This window comes from Corvus moneduloides, chromosome 2 (genome assembly GCF_009650955.1).
Source record: "Corvus moneduloides isolate bCorMon1 chromosome 2, bCorMon1.pri, whole genome shotgun sequence".
Lineage (NCBI taxonomy): Eukaryota > Metazoa > Chordata > Aves > Passeriformes > Corvidae > Corvus > Corvus moneduloides.
The window spans coordinates 109,237,266-109,263,062 of record NC_045477.1 but is presented as its reverse complement, the minus strand read 5'-3'; the positions used below and the strand labels follow the sequence as shown (position 1 = coordinate 109,263,062).

The 25,797-nt window shown below is 44.8% G+C and overlaps 2 protein-coding genes and 1 long non-coding RNA gene across 6 annotated transcripts in view; 1 reads left to right on the top strand and 2 right to left on the bottom strand.

The window, feature by feature from the left end:
* Positions 1-14,526: 14,526 nt before the first annotated feature.
* On the bottom strand, positions 14,527-18,611 carry LOC116436724. The gene is made up of 2 exons (XR_004237055.1): positions 18,230-18,611; positions 14,527-14,640 (listed from the first exon to the last, which is right to left on the bottom strand). It is a non-coding gene; the product is annotated as an uncharacterized LOC116436724 (long non-coding RNA).
* Positions 18,612-19,018: 407 nt separating this feature from the next.
* Positions 19,019-21,665, top strand: KLHL34 (kelch like family member 34). The gene has a single exon (XM_032100805.1). It carries the CDS (start codon positions 19,676-19,678, stop codon positions 21,461-21,463), a length of 1,788 nt encoding a protein of 595 aa, XP_031956696.1. The 5' UTR covers positions 19,019-19,675; the 3' UTR covers positions 21,464-21,665.
* Positions 21,666-23,119: 1,454 nt separating this feature from the next.
* Positions 23,120-25,797, bottom strand: part of CNKSR2 (connector enhancer of kinase suppressor of Ras 2) — a 208,597-nt gene continuing 205,919 nt past the window's right edge. For all 4 annotated transcript variants that reach the window (XM_032100802.1, XM_032100801.1, XM_032100804.1 and 1 more), the window contains one exon: positions 23,120-25,163. In XM_032100802.1, the coding sequence (XP_031956693.1) occupies positions 24,948-25,163 (216 nt within the window). In that variant the 3' untranslated portion in view covers positions 23,120-24,947. The remainder of the gene's footprint in view (positions 25,164-25,797) is intronic.

Below are 25,797 nucleotides of genomic sequence, written 5' to 3'. Positions count from 1 at the left end.
GCCTCACCATACTGCTTTACATACTGTATCGGTAAAACATCTGTAGTTACATGCAACTGGGTTTATGGATGTGAATTCCCCAATCAACATCTGGAGGCGCAGTTCACTGAGTTCAATGGCATCTCACCAGGACTGTGCTCAGTGTACTCATAAGGGTGATAAAGAAGGTCCTCTTATTTATCTCTTGTTTTATGCAGTCTGTAAGTTATTTATGAGAAGGCATAAAAAAATCTGGCAGCTTGGCCATTTTTTGTTATAAAAAATTGATGTTGAGAGAAGAGAATCACAGAAGATGGTCCAAGGAAAATAGTTGTATATTTTCTTTAGCTTTAGGGGCAAAATATTGAAACAATTTTCTTTTGCCCTTGTGACTATGTCCCAGTTTCTCTAATGTGTGCATATTTAATTTGAATAAGTTTTTGCAGATTAAATAATGCCCTTGGAAAAAATACCTTAATTTTGGTGTATGAACTGCCTAGTACTACTGGTGCATGAATAATTACAAAGAAAACTTCCCCTAAAGCCAGTTTTTCAGTCCTCAAAAATACTGCAGCCCCAAGATAAAATATTCTGTAGAGACAAAAAAACCTGAGGACTGGATATAAGATCAGTCAAACCTGGTAAAATCCAGTTTTCCTGTGTCTTTGGAAGAAATTTAAAGCTGTTTGTAAAATAAGCACACCTATTCATATGTTGTATTTACTTCCCACTGCATTACTTTGCAGTAATCTATGAGGTGGATGCTTTCAAAGACATTCTACAGAAGACTGGTGACTGACTGCAAGTGCAAGTGAAGTGAGAGTGCTCTGGCCCTGATACCAACTGTGGGTTTCTTAAGAACTGGTGGACGGTAAATCTTGTCTGGTGACTAATTAAATTTGATTCTGTCTGGATGTCATAATGTGAAAAGTGATTTAATCCTTTGCTGTATCTTTAGTGAAACTGGAATTAGATTTGTCTTTCTTACAGATGCTGCATCCATAGTAAATGTTTTTTACAGGTACTGCAATAGTTTCTGTTGAGAGTAATCTTCATCCAATACAGTGGTTCTTCCTTTCCATCTAATACGTTCCTAGTTGAGCAATTGCAGGGTCTTAGTGGTCCATAACATATCTCCCTTCCAACAGAAGACTGACAATCCAAGCCCCGGCACTAGCAGAAATGCAGAAGTCAACATGCAGCTGAACTGAACATTGTAATGGCACAGTACACAGCATCTTCTGTCTTTAACGCGTACCTGTCGACCACGTGAGGCAAGTTTGGACACAAGGGGCAGAATTCACACATTTTTTTGGGCATGAGGAGGATCCAGATGAGTAGATGTCTGTTGAGGAAATAACTTTCAGGGATGGGACTTTGCAGTTACAGGAATTTATTGTCTAAAATAACAAAACGCATCAGTTGAGGCGTGAGATTTTACAACACCTCCGAATAATGGCGACTAGTCACAAGATTTAGAGTTACATCGTAATTTATAACTTTCCAATCCAACAGGCACCTAAAACAACACTTTGTTTTGGATTTATGACCTATCACCTGTGGCACTTCTCACTGCAATGCAGCTGCGTCTTGACCAATAACTTCTCATGTCACGTACACACAGATGTCTCTATTATACCATCTACATTCTTAAACTATATAAAATCACACTATTATATTTAAAACCCTCCACCAGAGCACCCAGCGTACGTTTTTACTTATAACTATAGGAACACAGGCTTGTAATCCTTTTGCTTAAGATCTATAAATGTCTATCAATTAAGCCAGACCTAGTCTCTTCCAGGGCTGTAAATCAAAGCCTCCTTTAATTGCAGGAGTTTCTACTCCTCTGTCTCCCACAGATGTCATAGGTTGATGCTGGCCAGCTGCCAGGCACCCACCAAAGCTGCTCACTCATTCTCCTCTGCAGCTGGACAGAAGAGAGAAAATATAATGAAGGGTTCATGAGCTGAGATAAGGACTGAGAGAAATCACTCATCAAATACCATCAAGGGCAAAACAGGCTTAACTTAGAGATATGAGTTGGATTTATTACTAACAATAATAATGAGAAGTCAAGTAAACCCTTAAAGGCACCTTCCCCCTACCCCTCCCTCCTTTCAGCTCTAGCTCCTACCCCAGCAGTGCAGGGAGATGGAGAATGGGGGTTATGATCAGTTAATTTCCTGTGGCTTCTCGCACTGCTCAGGGAGAGGAGTTGTTCCTCTGCTGCGCTGTGGGGTCCCTCCCATGGGAGACAGCTCTCCGTGAACTTCTCCAAAGTGAGTCCATCTCATGAGCAACAGCTCCCTTCAAACTGCTGCAACGTGAATCCATCCCACAGGCCACAGTCCCCGTCAAACCGCTGCAGCGTGGGTCACTCTTTCATGGAGTGCAGGTCTTCAAGGACAGGCTGCTCCAGCCTGGGAGCAGGGCACCTCTCTCCATGGGTCTCCCACAGGATCACTGCCTCCTCTCAGGCATCCACCTGCTCCAGTGTGGGGCTCCTCCACAGGCTGCAGGTGGACCTTTGCATCCCTGTGGATCCCCATGGGCTGCAGGGGTACAGCTGCTTCACCATGGGCTGTACCATGGGCGGTACCATGGGCTGCAGGGGAATCTCAGGTCTGGTGCCTGGAGCACCTCCTGCCCCTCCTTCTCCACTGACCTTGGTGTTGCAGAGCTGTTCCTCTCACGGGTTCTCACTCTGCTCTTCTCTGGCCGAAAATTACAACTGCGCCACAACTTTTGTTTTGATTTCTTCTTAAATATGTTATCACAGAGGTGTTACTACCTGTCATGGTTTAGCATAGTTTGGGTTTTTAGTTAAGGAGGGTTCCATCAGTCACGCAAGTGATTCTTTGCAAAGAGGTGCTTACAGCTTCCTCTAGATGCAATAGAACCAATCAACTGGCTAGTTTGAATACTGGCAGCTTTTTAAAATCACTTAAGAAGCTTGACACGTCTCTGTGATCCACATTTAAGAATGGACAAAGCCCAGGAAAGCTCTCCCTTGCTTCTGGCTTTTGGACAGGCAACTGGGGACTGGAGCTGGGCCCTGCTCGGTGTGGCCTGGCCGGGTCAGCCGTGGTGGGGCTTGGCTGAGATCTCAGCCGCTTCTGCTCGCTGGACACCCGGCACAGCCCCCTCAGTGCGGGCCAGGCCACCCGGGAGACCCTGGAGCCTCCGCAGCCCTGCTCTGTGCGGGCCGGCCCCCGCAGCCCTGCTCCTTGCAGGCAGCCCTGCGGTGTGGCCAGGCCAGGCCAACCCTCACCCAGTTCGGCCAAAACTCATCTGAGGCTGCTGCCCGGCAAAGATCATGTGCCAACAGCAAGAGGTGAATTCCAGCTGCAAGGCCTAGGTGAGATTAACCCTTCGAGTGTTGTAAGATTCTCCAGAACAGATGAAGCCTGCAGACACCAATCCTCTCCCAAGTCAGAGGAAAGGTGAAGGCACGTGAAGAAAACACCATAAAGACACCAAAGTCAGTGATGAAGGAAGAGCTGAAACCCCGAGAGAGGAGAAAGAGGAGATGCTTCAAACCTAGAAGCTGAAATTCTGTTGTAAAGCTATGGTGATGGACTGTGATACATCAGAGTACCTGTTGTGATTTCATGAAGCATGGGGGGTGGAGCATTCAAACTGCAATGGTGAGCAAAGGTACCTGTGCTGAAACAAGCAAATGACTGTAATTGTGAGCAAAAGTACCTGTGCTGAAATAAGCAACTGTTGAAGCAGCTGTGATTTGATGAGAAGCTTGAACAGAGAGAGATGAAAGTGATGAAGACCCTTGCTCCCAGGGGAGGAGGAGGGCCTCTGTTCCTGGAGCTGAAGATGCTTCCAGAGATAGGTGAAGAGAAACTTTGTTTCCAAACAGCTCAACCTTAAAATGGTACCCCATTAGCTCAAGATTGGACCCTCGAAAGCAGTTGTGGGGAAAGCTGTAAGTCGAGGGAAGGGACTTCCACATGTGAGCAGAGAACCAACCCAGCCGGCTGTCTCGCTGTGACACTGAAGCCATGAGAGAACTGTGTCTTGTGGAGATGTCTCTGTAGCATGAGCAAGAGAGACTCCTCTCCCTAAGTGAACTGGAAAGGATTATTATAGAGGTGGTAACCTGACTGGAAAAAATCTCAAGGGTTGTCTTTTTACATGGTCGGTGGGGGGAGGAGAAGTGTTCTGAAGGTTTAGTCTGACTTTTTTCCTGACTTTTAGGTCTGTTAATAAATTTTTTTATATTCTTTTAAGTTTTGTGCCTGCTTTGCTTTCTCCCTAATTCTTGTCTCACAGAAGGAAAATAAGTAAGAAATGGATATTTTGAACCAAACCACTACACTTAGTTGGTGTTTCTGCCCAGTTTACAAACTGAACCCGCTACACCACCATCTCTAATTGGCCTAGGCTTTGCCAACAGCATGTCCATCTTCAGAGCCATCAGGGACTGGCCCTGCTGGACATGGTGGAAGCTTCCAGAAGCTTCTCACAGGAGCCATCTCTGTGGCCCCCCTGCTACCAAAAACCAGGCTGTGCAAACCCAATACAGTAAATCAACTCATCAGGTGTAGGAGGGTAGTGAAACTGGGATGAACTCATAGAAAGTAAGATGTGGAAGGTGGGGCTGAGAGGCTGAAGACAGCCTAGGTGTAGGTTTCTTCTTTGAGAAACAGGTCAGGGAGAAGAGTGATTTCAGGTCTCCCATAAGGCAGATGAAATATTCTTATAAGCAGCTGGGAGAAGTCTCATGATCACTGGCCCCTTTTCTCATGGGGGCCTTCAACTTACGAGTTGTCTGCTGGAAATACACCACATCAGTGAGGAAAAAGTCCAGGGGGTGCCTGCAGTGTGTGGAAGATGACCTGACACAGCTGGTGAGTGAGCCAACCAAGGGAGGTGCCCTGCTGGGCCTGTTGTTTGTGGGCAGAGGACTTGTGGGTGATGTGATGGTTGGATGGTGTCTCGGGCAAAGCCATCATGAAATGATAAAAAGTTTTTGATTCTTGAAGAAAGAGGGGGGTCAGCAGAACTGCCACCTTGGACTTCCAGAGGACAGCTGGTCACAAGTGGTAACCAAGGGCTCAGTTTTGGCACCAGTCCTGTTTAATATCTTTATCAACTCAGTCAGTTTGCAGATGACATCAAGCTGGGTGGGAGTGTTTAACTGCTGGAGGGCGGAAAGGGTCTGCAGAGGGATATGGACAGGTTGGATCAATGGGCCAAGGCCAGTCGTATGAGGTTCAATGAGGTGAACCACCAGGTCACAACACTTGGGTCACAACAACCCAAGGTAATGCTCCAGACTTGGAGAAAAATGCATGGAAAGCTGTGCAGTGTAAAAGGGTCAGCCTGGGGGTGTTGGTCAACAGCTGCTGAACATGAGTCACGGTGTGCCCAGGTGGCCAAGAAGGCCAATGGCATCCTGATCTGTGTCAGCAATAGTGTGGCCAGCAGGACCAGGGCAGTGACTGTCACCCTCTACTTGGCACTGGTGAGGCCACACCTTAAATCCTGTGTCCAGTTTTGGGCCCCTCACTACAAGAAGGACATTGAGGGGCTGAGCGAGTCCAGAGAAGAGCAACAGACATCGTTTAGTGGTGGACTTAGCAGTGCTGGGTTTTGGGTTGGACTTGATGATCTTGTCTTTCCCAACCTAAACAATTCTATGATTCTGTGATTCTAAAATCCCTGCTGCCATACCACTCCTTTCCTGCCAAATTTTCAAACAGATAGCTCAGCAGGTTCACCCAAGCAGGTCCAGCAGGCTGGTGAAAGATATGTGCTGGACTGAACCATGAGAGATAAATGCTTAGAGGAGGCCAAAGACTTGAGGACAAATTTTAAGGCCCTTTGGATCCTTAATGTTACTACACTTAGGAAAACCATCTTTCTCCTTGCTTTGCCCCAACAGTCCTGGTGTCTGCTGAGGTGCTGATTTGGAGACGCTGGTGAGCAAAGGAAGGGAGGCAGGGTTTGAATAAATAGGGCTCTACTTCTCAGTGTTGCTGGTTGCTATCATCGTTGCTGACAAGCCTGGTCCTGGCCTGGTGCCTAGAATTATAAAGATCAGGAGAATATCCAGATTTGTGCTTTCCTACAGAAACTAGGTAAGAAGCACAAATTCTAAAATGTCTTCTAGAAATCGCACACACAAAAAAACAGATAAAGCAAATAAAGTCCTCTGCCCTGTCAAGCACATAGTGTCCTCCTCCTCCCTATTTCCATGACAGACACATGTCACTGGAGCTGGGGTATGGTTTACCAGCTCTCTGGCCTTCACAATGTTCTCGGCACTTCTTGCATACTCCCTGCATACACATCCATATGCTCATCCTCTGTTTTTATTGCTGAAGGTTATCAAGGGTAAATGAAGGCCTCCAGTGCCACTTTCTATGGCCAGTTTAGATCTCTCAGATAATCTCCTGTGAGGTCACCCACCTCTTCTAAATGTCATGCGCGCATGTGATCCGAAGGCCTTCACAGTCTGTCCTCATGCCTAAATGACATCCCAGTGACTCAGCCACTAACACCTCTGAATGAGGCCACCTCTTAACTCCCTGCTATGGCTGTTTCTCCAATAAATGTTACTGAGCATCCTCGCACTAAGAGCAATCAAGTGGGGCAGTGCGAGGGGTAAGAGCTCTGTGGAGATTGGGAAAATCACACTGGTCAGCACCACATAGTTGATAAAATTAATTCAATGTCAAATTCATATAGCCATGACTCAAATGGGACATGGGGGCTCTTCCCTAGCCCTTGAGAGGAGAGGAACATGCTCTGCCTGTGCCACACGTCCAGCAAGGCAGCTGAAAGCAGCTGTGTTCTGACCTAAACCCAAAGGCCAGATCAGCTGCAGGTGTAGGTGAAGCTGTGCTGGTTTGCACCCTGGATTTATCACCAGCCCCCACCTGGAAAAGCAGCCCAGCAGATCATGGGCTCTGGAGGAGCCTGATTCAGAAGAACATGAGGTGGGATCACAGCTTCCAAAACTCCTTCCTGCTGGGGTGAAGGCAGGCCGGGGGGGCTGGGAGAGAGGACTGGAGGCCTCTCCTTCCCTTCTCTTCCCTCCAGAGGACTCAGGCTCTGCTAGCCTGGTCTCCCCTGGGATTGCTCCCATCTGGCCTGCTTGGTTGAGGCTTCCTGCCCTGCTGTCCTTCAGAGACCTCCTCACATCTGTGGCAAAAAATCCCAGTGCCCAGGATTTCTAGTCCTTTCCCACAAAGCTGGGACTATTTCATCCCTCCATGAGCTTCTTTGGTGTGACTGTATTTCCCACTGTGAAGTCATTCTGTCCTGCTGGAGCAGCAAGTGAACCAGCATGTTGTGGAAGTGATTTTGGATGGCAGGATTTCGGGAAACACAATGTATGTCAAGGTGGAGGCATTATTCCTTCAGAATTTGTCTTGTTGTGCCCCAGCAGTCACACTGGTGTTGCATCATCTGGGAAATCTTTACCAGGAACAGCTTCCAGTTCTTCAAGGGGGTCTCTCTTCTGCACCTCTTTCAACTTGGTACGGTACAGCATGAATCAGATAGAAGAATATGGCTGTTGTTAGTCTTGCTTATTGGTTTTTTTGGCTTACTGATATTTTGCACACCTTGCTTCTCCTCTTCAAGAAAAGAGAGAAGAAAGTGACATCCAGAAATGCAAATTACTAATATCCAGAACAAAAGATATTTCTCCTCTACCAATTTAATCTAAAAAAGAAAATTACCTGGTTTATTTATCTTTATGTCATGTAGGGGAAAAAACAAGAAAAACCAGCTCTGACATCAGTGGTGGTAGAGATCTTTTCCATACTACTGCAGTCAATTGTCAAAAATGCATTTGTTACAGGTCTATCTCAGCAGAAGTTCTCAAGTCATGACATCCCTGGGAAGCAGCTTTTTAAAGAGCAGTGATGTCGGGCAATGACTTTCCACTGGCTCTTCCTATGAAGAGAGGCAGTGCTTTCAGGCAGGCACTTTGCATGCCCTTTGTCCTGTACATTTTCAGCCTACTGACATGCTTAGTAAATTTTGCAAACAGCAATTATGGTGTCTCCAAAGCATCACAGACCAGCGTGCACCCCAGGCTTTCTCCTATTTAAGGCTTTTGTTTTTCAGTAAAGCACCCCTATTTAGAAAATCGCTTGTGGGAATCACCAAGGCCTGAGCACTTTGTGACTGAATGCCTATTAGAAGCAGAAGATCCTGAAGTAGAGCCTCAGAGGGATTCAAAACGCCATCTAATCCATCTCCTTGCATCCAGGCAGATTTGTAAGGAATGTATTCTTTACAGCACACTTTAAAGATGATGCCATGCATGATGGCAACCTCACAACCTCCCTAGGCAACCAGTCCTAGCCTTTTGTTATCTTTACTGTTAGAAACTCTTTCCTAATTCAAAGCTGTTATTATTGGTCTGCATATATGTAACATATATTTGTGATGTTACATGTTACGCCTCTGCAGGAAACATAAAACACCGAGTAGAGCAATCAAAATGGAAAATTATGCCAATCCTATCAATTTCCATCACAGAGGTGAGAAAGCAAACCCTGTATTTCCCAAGACATGATTGACCTACGTGCAAGGGGGGACCTTGGTCTCTTGTGATTTTTCTAGGTAAGATGATAAAAACAATGAGCCTTAAAAGAAAGTGAGCTGGTTCTTGCTAACCCAAGCAAGAGCTAAAGGCTCACACTCAGAAGAACTAGCGGTTCCCAGTCCAGGGAAGCTCCACCTTCTCTAATGCCACTAGAGAACAGACCAAAGCCAAAACAAGGAAAAAACCAAAGAGGATAAATGACTAAAAGTTTAAAAGTCAAACCCCAAACTGCTTCACCATGCAGAAGGTGTAGCTCAGAGCACATTTTATTATCTTCACAAGCAAGGAGCCCAGATGAGTATGTAGGTGATTGGTGCAATTAGAAATTATGCCATTCAAATGTAGAGTCAGCGTGAAAAGAGTCAAGGCACAAAGTTGGATTATAGCTTCCCCAGCAATTCTCCTGGTTGGATTTTTTGGTCATGATGAAATGAAAGGTAGGTAGAAGAAATACTGACAGAGATTATTTCATGTCTGAATAGTCTTAGGAAGTTGAGACGAGGCTTGTAGCTGAGTTGAAGCTTCTTTGGAGCTACAGGTTCCCACATATTTGTGTAGGGGATATAGAAGGACTGTAGTTGTTTTGGAAAACCCGAACCTTTTGTCTTCTTAATACAAGCTTTCACTAGTAATAACAGTCACAAGAAAATCCTTTTCTCTTCCCTCCATCCACATTTTTTAAATGAGAAAGAAATTCTAATTTCCCAGCAGACCATTAGCATCCAACATATCAAACCCATCCAAAAGGATAAGCAGAATGAAGGCGTCTATTTTCATCACTGAACACATAAGCTTTTAAAAATAACGTGCTGAAATGGGCCAAGGGGAGAAGAACTTTACCCCTCCATCCTTGCACATACGTCCCATAGTGATGCCTGCTTTTATGGCACTGCAGGCTGCCACAGGAAACCAAGGTTAAATAGTTTAAGGTTGAATAGCCTGGCTCCCCTTGGAGCTAGCATTTGTGACCTTTAGAAGACTGTGCAAACCAGAAGCTGGTAAATATTTGTTTCTAAGAGAAACCCAAACAATTAAGAGCAAAAAGATTTATTGACTGCAGTGACTTACAGCAGTGGCCTCATGGGAGGGCACTTCCCAGCACTTTCTGAGTGTTTCAAAAGTGTCCATTGCACACAGTACTGTCCTAAACCAAACTGGACAGTTAGATGCCACCTTGATAACAGAATCACTGCATTTTAGTAAGTAGGAAGGACATTGTCATGAGGAGCAATGGCCATTAGGATTGTTTAGCTGCCTGACAGGGCCTTGGCTTCTAACTGCTCTCTCTGCCTTTGAAAGTGACCTGAATACTTTGGTTTCTGATGTCGTAGCTATGCCTATTTATCCTCTTGTTTGTCTTTTTAGTTGAGAATTTCAGTACATGGGAAACCACAAATGGCCTACAGGAACTGAGGTTCTCTGCAGTACTTTTTTCCCGGACATTATGGCAATGTGTTGTAATTCCAGAAGCTGTAGAAATGCTGTAGAGTATTTTCTCCAGTAACTGTTCTCTGAAAATATGAGGAAGGTCAGGAGAATGCCCGATCTGACTAGCAGGGAAAAAAAATCAACTTTTTTATCATTCAATTAAACATTTCCAGAAGTTGAAGCAGTAGGAAACAATATTGCTTCTGAGGTAACCCAAGTGATATCAGCAGGGGCACCCACATAACAACTGGTGCTTCCTAAAGCATCAGTGAAGGCTGCAGAATGGGAGCATCCTAGAAGAGATTATTGCTGCCCTTCCCCATCCTTGCTCACCCTGGCCTGCTCACTCCATACAAGCCACTGATAATATCTACACAGCAAGAGGTAACCCATTAAAAATAAACTGCTGTAGGTAGAAACTCACCAGACTCTCTTCTATAGCAGATAAGGGGCTCAGTTGTAAAGGGTCTGATCTTTAAAATGACCTTTATTCTAACTGGACCACTGGGAGCTGGTTATACCCTGCATACCAGGCGAGAAAGCTGGCATATAAGGTTGAAAAATTAAGCTAAGACAGCCTCTCTGGCTTCTCTGTGCTAAGAAAGTTGTGTTTCTCCTTGTTCCAGAGATGATGGCAAAATTTCTACTGGATTTGAAGGAATCAAAGCCAGTCTCTATTTCCATATAACTCCGTAAACGTTGGACCAAAAAATTCTTATTCAACCACAAACCTCATTTAAAGAAAGTTGCAAGATACAGCTCCCTGCAGAAGATCTGTTAGACTTCTAACAGCTATTTTATATCATCAAAGGCAAATAAACCTGCTTGGGGAAAAACAGGCAGGTGATTTGTATGGTGATTGCTTTCATATTCTGTTTATAATTTCAGCTTACAGCCTCTAAGCCACAGTCAGGAGTAGCAGAAATGTCAGGGTGTGCAGTTTGTTTGCACTGATGTTTATTTTACATGTACAGCTGGTGTGTATCAAAAGTGAGCGGATATAGCTATTTCAAGGTATGTCCTGAACTTGAGTGTTGTCTTTCCAGACAATGTAATCTTCCAACCCTGGAAATTCTGTCAGGGTGCTGATGTTGGGAAGTATGGGAGAATTTACTTAATACAATCCATCTTTTTAGAAGTTTTGACTTAGCTGGTGTAATGAAATGCTATACCAGCAGTGCACAGTATGTGCCTGCATAGTGATGGACTGAAAGTCTGCCTCCAGTCTAGTTTGTGAAGTTAATATTTTGACTTTTCTTTTGGTTTTGGGGGTTTTTTTTGCCAGGGCTGTAGGCACATTCTTATGTTACTGTGAGCTAAATAAAAGTGTCGGCAGTGAGTTTATCTACTGCTATATATAAAACTACTTACCTTTTGAAACCAGGTTTCTTCTGACCAGATTTGACATTTTCACAGTGCAAATTCAGGAAATTTTCTTTGTGGTAACTTGCTTGTTGGACCATAGCTCAGCAAAGAGGAAGACTGGAAGAGGGTGAAAGGTAGGGAAGCCATGGTTGCACCCTGTCAAGATGGTCAGGTTGGCCTAAACTACTGTATTGCTGTCATTGAATGACCTCCAGAAGGTATTAACTATGTCATTACTTGTAATTTTAAAACAAAATTGAGGCATATACATTTATTTTTATTCTCTTCCTCCTTTCAACGATAGGATATCGAATTGACACGATTCCGTGGTAGTTCCATTTAACCACGTTTCTCACTGAACTTCAGCTCTCATTAGCATCCTCCCCTTGGACATGACTCCCTTGGGATCAGAGGAGGTTCCCTGATACCAGCACTGCTTCCTTGAAGGGGGGAGAAAGGTGCAAATGTACTGGTTTTGTGTGTGTGAGGACTAAGGATTTTCTGGAAGAACATGGCATCCTGCTGAGCCATATTCCCCACCCTCACCGCCAAAGCCACTGTCTCTTTACTGCAGGAGGAGCTTTGCCAGACCTCACCTGGCAAAACCCCACCTCTGGCTGAGCTGCATTCCTGAGGAGGGTGTGTGCTTGACCCAGGTGCATTGCTGGGTGCCTCAGCAAGGCTGGAGCGGGGCATCCAAGGGCTGCTGACTTCTAATGTCAGACAAGTCCCATGGTTCTGCTGAGAGACACCAAGTGCCCTGGAGAGATGGGAAGACCAATGGACAGGTAAGTCTTTGCAGTATTGGGAAGGTGTTTTGCTCTTAGACATTTCAAGTTTGTGTTTCCCCCCAAAGAGTTTCACATGTTTCAGGTCCATCTGTCCTCTTCACCTGCTTTTCTCTTCACTTGTCTACAATTTCATTTCTTGGGTGTGACAGAAGAACTAACATAGAGCAATGATTTTCCTGCTTCAGGCAAAATGCAAAGGTCCCCTGAAAACTCTTCTATTGTACCAGGAAGATGCTGCTGCACTGCCATGCCAGGTGCTCACTGCTGGGGCTCAGGGCATGAGCTATCTGTGGTCACTCCCTTTGAAAGTCACTTATGTCAGTCTTTATCCTAGACAGAGGAGACCAAAATAAACTTGCTGAATATAGAACAGCCTTTCAAGCTGTTTTGGGCATACTGTGTGTTTTTCCTGTGCAGGTCAACCTTTGCACTTCCATGAGGAAACCAGTATTTGCATTGTTCCTGTCATAAGAACTCTAAACTAAAAATTAATAAAAGTGAGCTCATAGTACATTAGTTCTTGGAGAGTGCCTTGAGGATGAGGGGTTTGGCTCACTGCTATCCACAGTTTATATGCATGCCCAGTTGGCATCCAGATCATACCAGGGAAAGAGCGGAGATGACTGAAGCCATGGTCTGCTAGGACTTTGGCCTGGGGAAGAAAACTTGACATACACAATTTCTGTAACTACTCCAGAAATTTCTTTCAGGAGTGGAATTTAGAGACTATGTCTGGTGTGGAGGAAATTGTCTCTCTCCCTGTTTGGTGAGCAGGGCCAACAGTACCTTATGCCTTTATGGACTGGCTCTGAGATCATCCCGACAAGTGATCAGAGAGGCTTGCTAGTCACACACTGTTCGGTAACTCATGATGATTAGGGGAGTAAATGATACACATTCCATCAATGCCTTTGTTACACTCCAGCATGGCTTTATGCGGTCAGGAGTCACTGAGGGAAAAAAGCCCTCTACACACCTGGTTGCTTGTCATCGATCCTTCATCCTTTGGCATGCACCATTCATTCCAGCTGCACTTCACCCATGGGTGCTCTCCCACTTAAACATGAGAGCTTGTGAGTAAATGAAAAAGGATCAGCCGGTGCAGGTGAAAGCCTTTCAGTCCCAAGGATAAGCCTGAGACTTACATGGCATGGCGGGACCCAGTCCAAGCCCCTAGGTAATGTGCTGCAGCTGCTGACAGTGATGACAACAATGATGACAATAGTGTACAGACTCTAGGATCACTTTTAGTGATCAGCTGAGTGTAGACATCAGGATCTCATTATCTCATGCAGTAACAGGAGCTGATTACACTGTAACCTTTACTTTGCTCACCAACAGTCCATGTCTTGAAGAGCATTTGCTTGAATGTGGATTAGGAAATGGAAGAGGATGGTAGAGCTGAGTCCTAACAGCTTATATGAAAAGCACCTTGATTTCAGAGAGATCTGCAGCTTCACTTCTTCTCTGTGCTGTCCCAATAGAGGAAAATGTCATTTCAGTTTTCTCCTCTATGGTCTCAGAGCACCAGTTGTTCCTCACATCTCTATCCCTATAAAAACTCATCCTCATTCTAATTACAAGTAAATGCATTAAAAGACCACTGAACCATGGGAAGCTAGTCCCATTTCCTTATCCTTTTCTCAGACCTGAGGTGTGTATCCCAGTTATTCAGGTTTTGTACTGGATAGATGCATCACCATGGAGATCAGGTCAGGGTGGACTGGGCTGTGTGCAGTGGGGGCAGTGCTGGGAGCTGCTGGGTGTGTGTCTCCAGCCAGAGGCAGAAGGGAAAGCCCAGCTCTCCTGCCATGAGTCATCATACAGCCCAAAGCTGCAGCTGTTGCCACTACACATACCCATGCATATCAAGTTTGGGAACCCAGTTCAACCAGCCCCAAGGTCTTTGGGAGGCAGGAATGCCTCATGGAGGTCAGAAATATTCTTCTTATAGCAGGGGGCTTCCACACTTGCAGAAGGGACCCACGAGCAGAGCAGCTTCAGCTAGGGCTGTACATACCCATGCTGTGCAAAATCAGCAGCCACAGGTGTCTGTGAGCATCCCTGAGCTGGATGCAGAGTGAAGATGCTCCTGGGCAAGGGTTGCAGGTCCCTCTCTGCTCCACCAACAGCACATGCAGCACTGCTTGCCCAGGGGTGAAAGCCAGGGCTCAGTGCAGAGCATCTCTGGTGACACCTGGCCATCACAGGAGCAGATGAACCCCAAGCAGCCCTCCACACTCAGCTGTGAGGTGCTGTGAAAGCCATTAGTGCATCTACTCTGAAATGGGCTCATTAAAATACACATTCTCCTTCATTATCCTACGGCTGCAGTGCCTGACTCATCTCACTGCAGTTGCTCTGGAATGGGAACCCAAGTTAAAAATTTTCCAATTTGTTTTTATTCACCAAGGAAGCTCATGTCTTACCCACCGAGATGGCAGTGGAAGCTGGAACAACATCTGTCTTCATGGGAGGCAAATGAAAGGAATCCTGAAAAAAAAGGGAGAGGAAATAAATCAGGCACTGTCTGATTTAAAGCCTGTTATTTCATGTTGCCTTTCACAATTTGACACAGGATGCTTTCTTGCACAGGTGCAGTTATTCCTGGAGTAACCCAGCTGGGACATGGCCACTCCCAACCCAGGTGTGCCAATGGTATTTCCTCCTTTACTCCTCTTTTTCCACAGAGCACAAAAAACTGCCACACAGCCATGGCCTAGCAGCCATGGTCTTGCAGCGAGCTTTGGCTGGGACCCCTTCTCTGACTACTGACCATGCTAAACCTCTCTTCTCCCCAGAGGCAGATGGAGCCCCGCACTCAAAGATTTTTGTGCCAGCACTGTCCCCAAACACAGACCCCTCTGCAGTGGCACATGGATGGATACAGGGTGCTGAGGGTTTGCAGAGCTTCTCTGACAGGCTGGGGGAGGCACTGCCTTGTGCTGCCTTCCTGCTCCCCCAGCTCACAGGGACAGTGTCCTGTGGGCACTGCTCAGACAGTGCTTAAAGCCGCAGGCAACCACAGCCTCCCCCTGTCAAAATGGAAACTTCACAGCCTAAGCCCACCTCATCCAAGCTGGGAACCTTCTCTTTCATACACAGACATGATCTCAGCAAACATTGCTTTTAGCTGCAAGAAAATTCCTCCCTCTTACTGTTTTGCTCTTAAGGACTGCTTTCACGGGCTAAACATACTTTGCTTTAAATAGATGTGCTGACCCAAATACTACTGTGAATGATTATTCAAGGGTGAAGAACAGACTGTAGTCCAAAGATTTTTACAAGACAACTTAAATCAATACGATCTTTCTGATTAGCACTTCTAGAAAACCTGCATACTATAGTCATTACTTGGCTCATTTTGCTGTTATTTGTTCATGTGGTACATTATCAAGCATCTGAAATATTTACTCTGTTGTCCTCTGGACTGCACTGATTTCTTTTGGAACAAAATGTAGCCTGGAAATACTCTGCTATGGATTTTTGTAACAAATATTTTACAGTAAGCCACATGTTATTAGTGAGCCTAATATGACTCATACAAACCTTTTTATAATATTTACTCTTAAAAATAACTGGTAAAATATAAAATAATAATTCAATTTTTTATTAACTGATGGCCTACTTGCAATATTAAACTGGACATGGCATTGCAACTTGGGCCATTTTTCAATTTTGTATAGGAAAAAACCTCTGCATGTGTGGAAGTCAATGTTTTTCACAGCACACATCTGAATGGTTTTTTTCTTATTTCAGACTGCCTACTGTAGTAGAGCAATCACTTTAACAGAAAATATACTGACAGCCTGAAATCTAAATCTAATTTAAAGTTTAAATGATGCACATGATTAAAAATGTATTGTCTATTCCCAACAAATCAGCATCATTGAAACACTAATACTTCCCTAATTTTAAGCACCATCTAGTGAATCAAACATTAGATCTGATCTTCCAAATTACGCTCAAGGAAAATAAGATCCTGGTTTGACTGCATCCCACGTAGTGCTAGGTCTCGTGCTGAGATTTTTAAGTTAGCTGTTTAGTCACCATCTCTTCTCTTCCTAATGGACATTAAATATTCCTCCAAAGGTGCTGGAGACCTGAGATGCTGCATAAAGATAATTTGTTTGTTGATAAAGGAGGGTCCTGGCTGAGCAGGCTCCCGAGTTATACAAGGCTAACTGCCTGCAAGTAGAGCAGGGAGAAACCTCATTTTGATAATGATAATTTTTTTTTTATCACTCCAGAGAAAGGGACTGGAAAGGATGTGGCTTCATTTCAATAATAAACCAAAGAAAAAAAATCTCCAGGCAAATAAACAGCTTTATAAGGATCATGATTCTTATGACTTCTATTAGCTGGCTTGCCATGAAGATGAAGTAGGTCTCAGAGGGGATAGCACAGCAAATCTGCATACAATTATAGGACCTGCTTACCTGGCACTGGTGTTAAATCAGTTCAGTTAAATCAACACCAGCAACTGACCTGTATAAATGGCTGCCCACAGATGGAATTCATTTGGAAAGCAAGTGATGCACAACCAGTTGGGTTAACATGAAATCCCTCTGGGCACGGGCAGGGACATTCAGACTGAGCCTCGTTTGGCCTCTCTGAAATTACAGAGCTTGTGGCTGGAGCTGTGCTTGGAACTGTGCTGGTACATGTGCCAGCAAAACTGGTGCAAGACTGGGCAGTGCCTGGCCTGGCCTGGCCTTGCTATGGATGAGGAAAAAGCATGTTGCCCTTGACTGGGAGTGCATCACTTGGGAGGCAGGAGTGTCATATGGGGGTCAGAAATATTCCTTGGCTGCTGCTGGCTGGCAATACCCTCAGTTGACCAAGCTGTATATTTGACATCTTTCTGGTACATCTGCATCTGGGGGAAGCAGGATTTATTGATGGTCCTTGGTCCCAGCTACTCTGTGGTACCAGCACATGCACTTCAGCAGTGCCCTGGGGCTGCTGGCCACGGCTCAACAGCAGAGCAGCCCAGTTCTCTGCACGGGGGCTCTCCTGGCAGTGCATCCCCAACCACCCACCCAGACAGTGGCTCACGTGCTACATCTGCTTGGGAGGTCACACAGGGAGGGAGTCTGAGGACCTGGGCCACAGAGGCCTCTCTGCTGTTCTGTTTTTGGGTTGTCCCCTTTGCTCCCTGTGCATCACTTCCTGGCTGTGTCACCCACCAACCCCGCACCTCAGAGCAGCTGTGGCAGCACAGGCTAAGGGCTGGTGGAGGACAAGGACTGTTGGTGAGGAGGAGGTGATGCCAGGAGGTTTGCATGCCAGAACTGCTGCAGGAACTCTCCTCAAACTCAGCCCTGTGCTACAGTCACAGCTCCTGTGCTCACCTGCCTGGCCCCTCTGGCGCCCAGGGAAATTGTGATGGACGGTGCCCACCTGCTATTTCAAAACAGTGGAGGTTCATCTGCACCTCGTGTTACAGAAATCTGGTACCTCATGGGGGTTAAACTGGGGAAAGCAGTGGCTCTTGGAGCAGGAGCATTTAAGGCCCAGTCCCTCATCACCAGGACTCATGACTGCTGAGGGTTGACAGAGGTACCTGGTCTTTGGTCTCTACTTCCAAAACAGGAGAAGTATCAAAACTGAAGCTTGGAATTGACTGCACAGCTTCACTAACGCCTGAAGTACCTTAAGAGTTGTCCCACCTTGGACACAGGCAAAACCACTGGGAAAAAGAAACAAGCATTCCTTTTCTCCTTCATCCCTACTGCCCATACATGTTGTGTTGCTAGCAAAGGGTAAGATCTTTTAGCAAGATCCTGATTTATGGTCTATAATTTCATGATAGAAAGTGGACTCAAGCAGGAAATCAATTTTCAGAGCTATACAGCAATGAAGAATGATATTTTTGGAGTCCTTCCCCACAAACAGAGCAGAGCATGTGTAGGTATCAGTCTGTTTAGCAAGACAGTTTAAGCCCACTTAACAGTCACACAGCATACACGATCCATATTAGGATCCAGTCAGCTCCAAACACTGCTCAGCTACAGGGGTAAGCCAGAATTTCATGACATCACATAAATAAATATAAAGAAATACAGTAAAAAGGCTTTACCTTGGGCTTAAGCAAAAGGCACTATTTCCCAGTCCTGTGGGATCCTTCTCTGTCCCCAAGTCTGCTGGCTTACAGTGCAGTAAAATGATCTGGCATTTATCGACCCCGGCAAAGTCTGCAAGTCCTGAGGGTGTTTGATTTGGAAAGAAAGGTGTAGGGAGGAGATTCCTGAACACCTCCATCCAGAATAATGCAGGGAAAAAAAAGAAGAAACAAAAGCAAGCTTTAAGAGGTCTGAATGTGTAGCCTGCCCAGAGCTGCTATTCCTGGTAGAAATTAGACCCTGAAGTGCCCAGGTGAAAATCAGGGATAATCCCTGTGTAAGTGCTTCTAATTAGGACAAACTGAAAGTGAGAATGTTGAGCAAGACAGCTCTGGCCCATTCCTGGGGGCTCCTGGTTTGCTCCCAGCTGGTAACTGAGAGCACAATTATGCAAACCTCCTCTATAAACAGAATTTGGTTTATTATGGCCGAACTGGGGGAATCTATTTTTGTCGCCACTTTGTGCGAATGTGTTACCCTTGCGATTTCCAGCCAGGTCATTCCAAGTCAGCTGCTTTGGCTGTGGCTGTCAGTGGAAGCTCCTCCGTCCATCCAGTCCCTGGACCCATTTCTCACCCGCCCGGGGTTGGCTCCCAGGCAAGGGGGACGAGGGCATGAGCCTGTGGCTATTCTGGTAGCTGTGAGCTATGGAGGTGTCACGTGAAGCAAAGAGCCAGAAATGCATGTCAAATCGAACCAGTGACTAATCACGGTATTTTGGTTGTCTTAGTGGCTGCCGGGGAAAGATTTATGGGCTCAGAAAATCTTCCCGTAATAATCCCTGGGAGCTGATTTGATCTTTGGCTGAGGCTTCCCAAGACTGTGTGGAAAGAGGACGGAAAGGGGGCTGCTGTCCCAGGGGCGGTGACGTCTAAACTGATCGGAGTTCAAAATACAAACAAGAGGAGAAAAGTCAGCGCTCTCTTCTCATCTGTGTCTGCTCAGAGCCATGCGCTGGCAGCCAGAGAGGATCCCTTTGATCTGCCTGTGGAGCAAGAATGGTCGGGGGAGACGGCTGAGACACGACGGGCCACTTACTGGGATTGTCATCTAGCTCCCTCATCTGTCACCTGATGGCCAGCCAAGCAAGTGCTCGGCACAACAGTGGACCCTTCATCCTTGCACAACTCGTGGAGGCAAGAAAAGTAAGCACCCTGCAGCTGATATGACATTCAGCTTTTTTTTCTACAAAGGAATGAATTGAATTCAGTACAAATCTACTAACTGTCCCCCTATGCCAGGCAAGAGACTGACTTGCGTTTTTTGTTTTGGGTTGGGCTTTTCTCTAACAGCTGGAGGTCTGCTGGGCATTCAAGCAATGGCTGTTGAGTAAGGCAGCTGTTTCAATATCTAATTGCATTTTAGCTCTAATAGCTCAAGGGGAAAGCATTGCATTGTCTGCCATGAGCTACTTCCTTTCCTACTGCAAAGCACACTGCACCGCCGTGCTCGCCCAGTACCAGAGCCTGAGGTCAGAGGGCTTTCTCTGTGATATTTTGCTGAAAGTGAAAGAAAATGAGTTTCCTGCACACAAGTCCTTGTTGGCATGCTCCAGTGACTACTTCCGAGCCATGTTCAAAAGTTATACCCAAGAGTCTAAAGCCAGTGTTATTCACCTACAAGTTGTCTCACCCACTGGGCTCCAGCACATTCTGGATTTCATTTACACATCCCTGCTGCCCCTTTCCTTTGAAAGCCTGGAGGATACCTTGGAAGCTGCAAGCTACTTACAAGTGACTGATGCTATTGGTTTGTGCAATCAGTACTTAGTTAACAATCTTGCCTTGGAAAACTGCTGCTTCTCTGCCAACGTGGCAAGGAAGTTCTACCTGCCAGATGCCCTAGCAGCCACAGAAAAATACATTATCAAAAACGTCTGGAAGCTGCTGGATGTGGATTTGTCAGGACTTCTCGAGCTGAACTTCAGGTCTTTGGTAGCAGTGATTCAATCACCAGATCTCCCCATGGTGGAAGAATGTCGCCTGTTGAATCTTGTCCTGCGGTGGTTGAAGCAGGATAAATCCAGGCTGGATCATGCAAGCAGCCTTTTAGAGCACATAAGATATGGTCTCATCCCAGTGGAAGAGCTGAGAAAAACCTACACACAGTCTGAAGTGCCCCTCTCAGCAGGTATTAAGTGCTTGATCATAAAAGCAATAAATTATCACACATCTGTATTCAAACAGCCTGTCATGCAGGATAAGTTCACCACACTGAGGAATGAGAAAACTCGGATCCTTCTGCTAGGGGGAGGGACAGCAAGTGAGGGGCTCATCACCGATGTGGTGGCCTTCGATGTTTACAATCACAAGTGGCGAACCCTTACGCAGCTGCAGGACAGGGTGCAGAACCACAGTGTGTGTGTGGTGGGGAACTTCCTTTATGTCTTGGGTGGGGAAATACAAAGTGGTACCCCGGGTGATGCTAAAATTGAGAAGACCTTATCAGTTACAAACAAGGTCCAACGGTATGATCCAAGGTTTAACACATGGACCCAAATCACAGGCATGCTGGAAAAGAGATGCCAGTTTTCTTGCTGTGTCCTAGGCAAGGATATCTTTGCCATTGGTGGAAGGGGTGAGGATGGGTCGCTGCATTCATCTGTGGAAGTCTATGACATCAGCAGGGATAGATGGACGAAGGCCAAGGAATTGCCATGCAGGATACATGGCCATGCCAGTGCTGTTTGCAAGAACACCATATACATCTCTGGGGGCAAGTACTCGGCCCCAGCCAGCACAAGCAATGACGTTTACTCTCTGAGCTCACTTGAAGTGCAGTGGGTGAAACGAGCCCCAATGAGCATTGCTCGGTTTGGGCACCAGATGGCAACAATCAGGGAAGCCATATTCACCTTTCTGGGGTTATATGAACCTTTCTCTGAAATAGAAAGGTACGACCCCGATCAAAACCAATGGACCCGGTTAAGACCACTAGTCTACGATCGATTCTCCTACGGCCTGGCAGTGGTAGAGGAAACAGCTCTTCTTATTGGGGGAAAGAAATGGCAAAACTCACTGGAGGTCTGCACGCAAGACGTGGTTGGCTACGACATCGACAATGATGGCTGGGAAGAGATCTGCAAGGCCCCTCTGCCGTGGTGTGGGCTGCAGTGTGCCGTGCTCCAGCTCTCTGAGGTGCCCGAAGAGCAGGACACCGACAGCCAGCAGAAGAAGCTGCCCAACTGCTGAGCTCCCATGCTGAGCAATATCCATCCCAGGAGATGAGCGAGCAGGGCGGTCCTGGAGAAGAAGAAAACTGCAGCCGCACTGAATGTGAGAGTGGAAGTTACGCTTGGATAAGCCAAATGCTTGGTGGAAACAGGCAAGAAAATCTGGCTCCAGCACAGGAAACACATCTAGGATTTATAAAGCTGGAAGCTGATCTCACTGAGCAAGGATGTAACCAATAGCACATTTAGAGGCAATAAATGAGAATCATAATCCTTGACTTTTGGAGAGTAATACCTAGATAGCAATTAGTAGATGTTGCAAGTCAGATTTTTCAAGTATTAAAAAATATAATCCATCTTTTCTGTTTTCTTAATCACAGGTAATTTTTCCAGCTGGTAAGTGCTATTGAATTTTTATGCTATGGCTAAGCAAAAGGAAAGAGAGCTGTATAAAGACTAGAAAATTGATACCTGCAAGAATTAGTAGCAAGTATTGCCAAGGAAAAGGTATTATTTGATATACTACATTCTAGGCAAGAATGTCTTAGCTAGCCAGCATGAAATTACTGGACAGAAAGCAGGGATTTTTCACTATGTAGACTCAGCTACAGCTGAAAGTTAAAACACTGTTTATTTGATAAAAGCTCATTTCTCTCTCAGTGGCCTTTGTTGTAGAACACCTTCCAGATGTTTATTTTGTGTTATTTTAAAGATTCACGCTACTGGTGATGTACATTTCTTTTGTATCCAAACCCTGTGTTAGCTTAGATGGCCAGAGCTGAATGGGAATCCTTATCATCAGCCTCCAAGAAGCTTGTTACAGGAGGAACAAGCTGTTACTAATGCCTTGGCATTTACCTTGGTACCATACACTGCTTTATCACACCTATGCATAAGGGCAAAATTCTTCATTGCCGTTGAACTGCTACATGAGAGAACCATGCAGTCAAAAAAGGTTTACTTTCATCAAAGAGTACAAAGGGGAGGGAGGTAACTGAAGGTTTTCAAAAGTCTTTACTCAGTGTCTGCCTACATATGAATCAGCAATAGTGTCACTCCCTTTTGGCCACACTGGCAGCGTTTGAAGTCACACAGGGGTACTTTATGATACAGGCATATGTGAAATGCAGATAAAATGGTCAGATGCCATAGAATCACTCTGGTATGGAGTAAATTGAATCTTGAGCCATAAATGTTCATTTAAAAGCTAAATTTATTGTACTTCATTTTACAGTGTTCCCTTCCTAGGCTGAGAATTAATACAATAAAAATATATATAGAACATTTAATAGTCTTAAAAGAAGGCAGCACAATGGAGAGGACACATGTTCGTTGTCACTAGACTAGCTTAAAAAACTGTAATGTTTAATTTTCACCTTTAAAGCAATCAAGCTAACTTTACTAATGTAAAGTGCAGGCAGAATGGCTGTTGCATAGCAACAGATCTAAGTCTTCTGAACTGCCTTGGTTTTGACAAGGAATCAACTACACAATGTGCATATACATCCATCAGATATAAAGAGTTTTTCTTATGAATATATTTACTTTTGGTCCAGTAAAACAGTAGCAAGAGAATCTAAATGCTTGGAACAATAGCACAATCCATTTCAAGTCAAGCATTTCTTAAGAGAAATTTACAAAAACCTCACAAATTTAATATACAAGTCAGTACCCATGCAGTAAATAAATGTCCAGTTTATACAAACAATATTCTTCTAATAGTACAAATCTTACACTGGATCCAGAATTCTATACAAATGTTAATACATGATTTGTCATCCATACAACTTGAATATAGGATTACTGAAAATGGGCTACAGAAAGGCCACTGTACAGTTGTGCAAAATCTGCAGAACATTTGCAATCCAAATGCAATAAAAAGATAGAAAATGAGGGGTAGAAAGAGAAGAAGAAAGAAAAAGAGAATGGGGAGCAAGAGAGAAAAAGGGGAGAAAGAGAGAGGAATAAAGTAAAGAAAGAAGGAGAGAGAAAACAAATCTGTCCATTCTTTCCTTCATCCCTTCATGGATATAACTGCCAGGAAATATCAGAGCTCATAAAGATTGAAGTACATTCACTGAGCTGTACAGGCAATAGTCTCAAGTTGGTTAAGAGTACAACTCACTAAAGTATAAAGGAGGCTTTTCCTTTCCACATGAGCACTATTAAATCATGTCATGAGTCCTAACTTATGCAGCAAAATATGAAGAGCAGCAGAAATATTTTGTCATTCTCTTAACATTTTTCAAAAACAAGCCCATAAAAAGTAAATACATGATTTAAGAGTTCCCTCCCACTTTTATTTCAGGCATGTGCCTAGCTCTAAGGATCTTTTTCCCCTCATATTCACTGGGTTGTCTTCAGCAGATAGCAAATCTCATGGAAGTTTAAAACATTTTAATTGGCTTGTGAACTCAGCAGAACTCAGACACATCCCTTCTCCTTCAAAAGCCAACTGGAGGATTTTTTACTCCTCAGTTATTTTTCAGGTTCTGTGCTCAGCTCTGCTCTCATCACACATTATCCCTGCATACAATACAGCCAAATTTTGCAGCTCAAAAAACACATAGGAAACTACTTGAAAAATCCTATTCACTCCTTTTCTATTGTGGGAATCTTCAAAGCATCTCAGATTTGAAGCATTTCACTGGGAACCTTTTCCACTGCTGCTTTTCTGGGCTGAAGAAATGCTGCTACCAAGGATGTTGAAAGTCTACATTTTCTCTTTTGCAAAATATGCACATTATACTGATACCTTCAGTGCAAAAGCATCATCAATCACAGTACCATGACTAATTTTTTTTTTTCAATCAGCCTAATGTGATTAAGAGACAACACACAATTTGGTCTTAATTATAATACAAACCAGCATCCCTTTGTACTGGTGGTAAACCTTAGCAACAGGCTTTAAAAAAGCACAAGGAAATAAGACCTAACCTTTTGACACTTAAATTCACATTAGTCATTTTTCCGTCTGCCGACTTTCACCCTTCTATGTGTTTGACAAAACTGAAATACAACCACTGCATTACACTTTTTCCCTGTTATTTAAGAAAACTCCTAGAGTTTCTCATGAAATATAAAAATTGGTTTTCTCCCACCACCAAAATAGTACCTGCACTCCAAAAATGCAATGCAATACTGGAATTATATAATACAAAATATCATTGTAAAACTGACCTTTGATAACAAAAGCTTTAGCATGTGGAACTTCCTGCATGAAGGCCACAGTCTTCCAAAAATGCTTTTAAATCCTTCTCTTCAATAGCTAAAGATCATGTTTTTTAATTCACAGAAGGTAAACACGAGCAGAGCATTGGTAGCATATAAAATATACAAATCCTCATTAAATAAGTGGTATCATTGACCATTGAAGGCTTACTTCACACAGCTGAGTAACATTAAAATATCATTTACTAGAGCTCTCACATATTGATATAAAAACTACTTTATGCACTTAAGTAAAGGGCTGGAGTGTAGCAAATGGACAAAAAGAGAGACCTTTATACATGTGTTTCTATATACGAGTGAGTGTGTGCTAACGAGGCTAGAAGTGCTTCAACCTCAGACGAGCCATTAACAGAGTCCCTCGGGGGGCTGCTTTCGTAGACGTTCATGAAGAGATCAAGGTACATTTGTTTCCATTCTTGAAAGTCTCTAGACGTCAAAGCTGGATTATCCAGAACTTTATCTATAATGGCTACTTCTCCTTCCCTGGCCTGTGAGAGAAAAGGAACAAGCAAAGAGTTAATGCAAGTGATGAGTCACTGGCAAAATCAATCACATGGGTGGAAGGAGAGAATGGGGGGTGCAAACTCAAGCCTCAGAGCCTCTGAAAGTACAGGGACTATCTGCTCTATGAGCACTCACAAACAGGAGCCCTTCCTGCAGGGTGTCACGCTTCCCTCTGTGGGACTTGGGCTTCCCTTGCCTTGTCCACAACCCTCGGTAAGAGTCCCTATTCCCCCACCTGCCCCCTTGCTCAGCCCCAGAAAAAGCAAGCCCTGTACTGTTTACTATTAGCTGCTCGCATTTTTCAGGATGGGTTTCACACAACAAAGTGCCATCTCTTTGCTCTTGATCAGCATCAGAAATACTGCGTGGGTGTGTGGGTGAGATACACACACAGCCTCCCACCTGCCAGCACACCTATGCCTCTTTACCAGGCTTGTCATGGGGGCATCTGAGCTCTGCACTGCAAAGGCTTGTGCAAGGAGTCCCATGTGAAGGACAACTCATCTTCACTAAAGATCTACTGCATGTGATGGGCTGGCTGGCTGCAACCTCTTCCCACCACTGACGTGACAATGAGAAGGCAGAGAAAGGGGAAATACAACATAGCTGCTGGTACCT

What these genes read in the sequence shown, in the direction of transcription:
- KLHL34 (XM_032100805.1), top strand. Translation starts at nt 19,676, where the DNA reads ATGAGCTACTTCCTTTCCTACTGCAAAGCACACTGCACCGCCGTGCTC.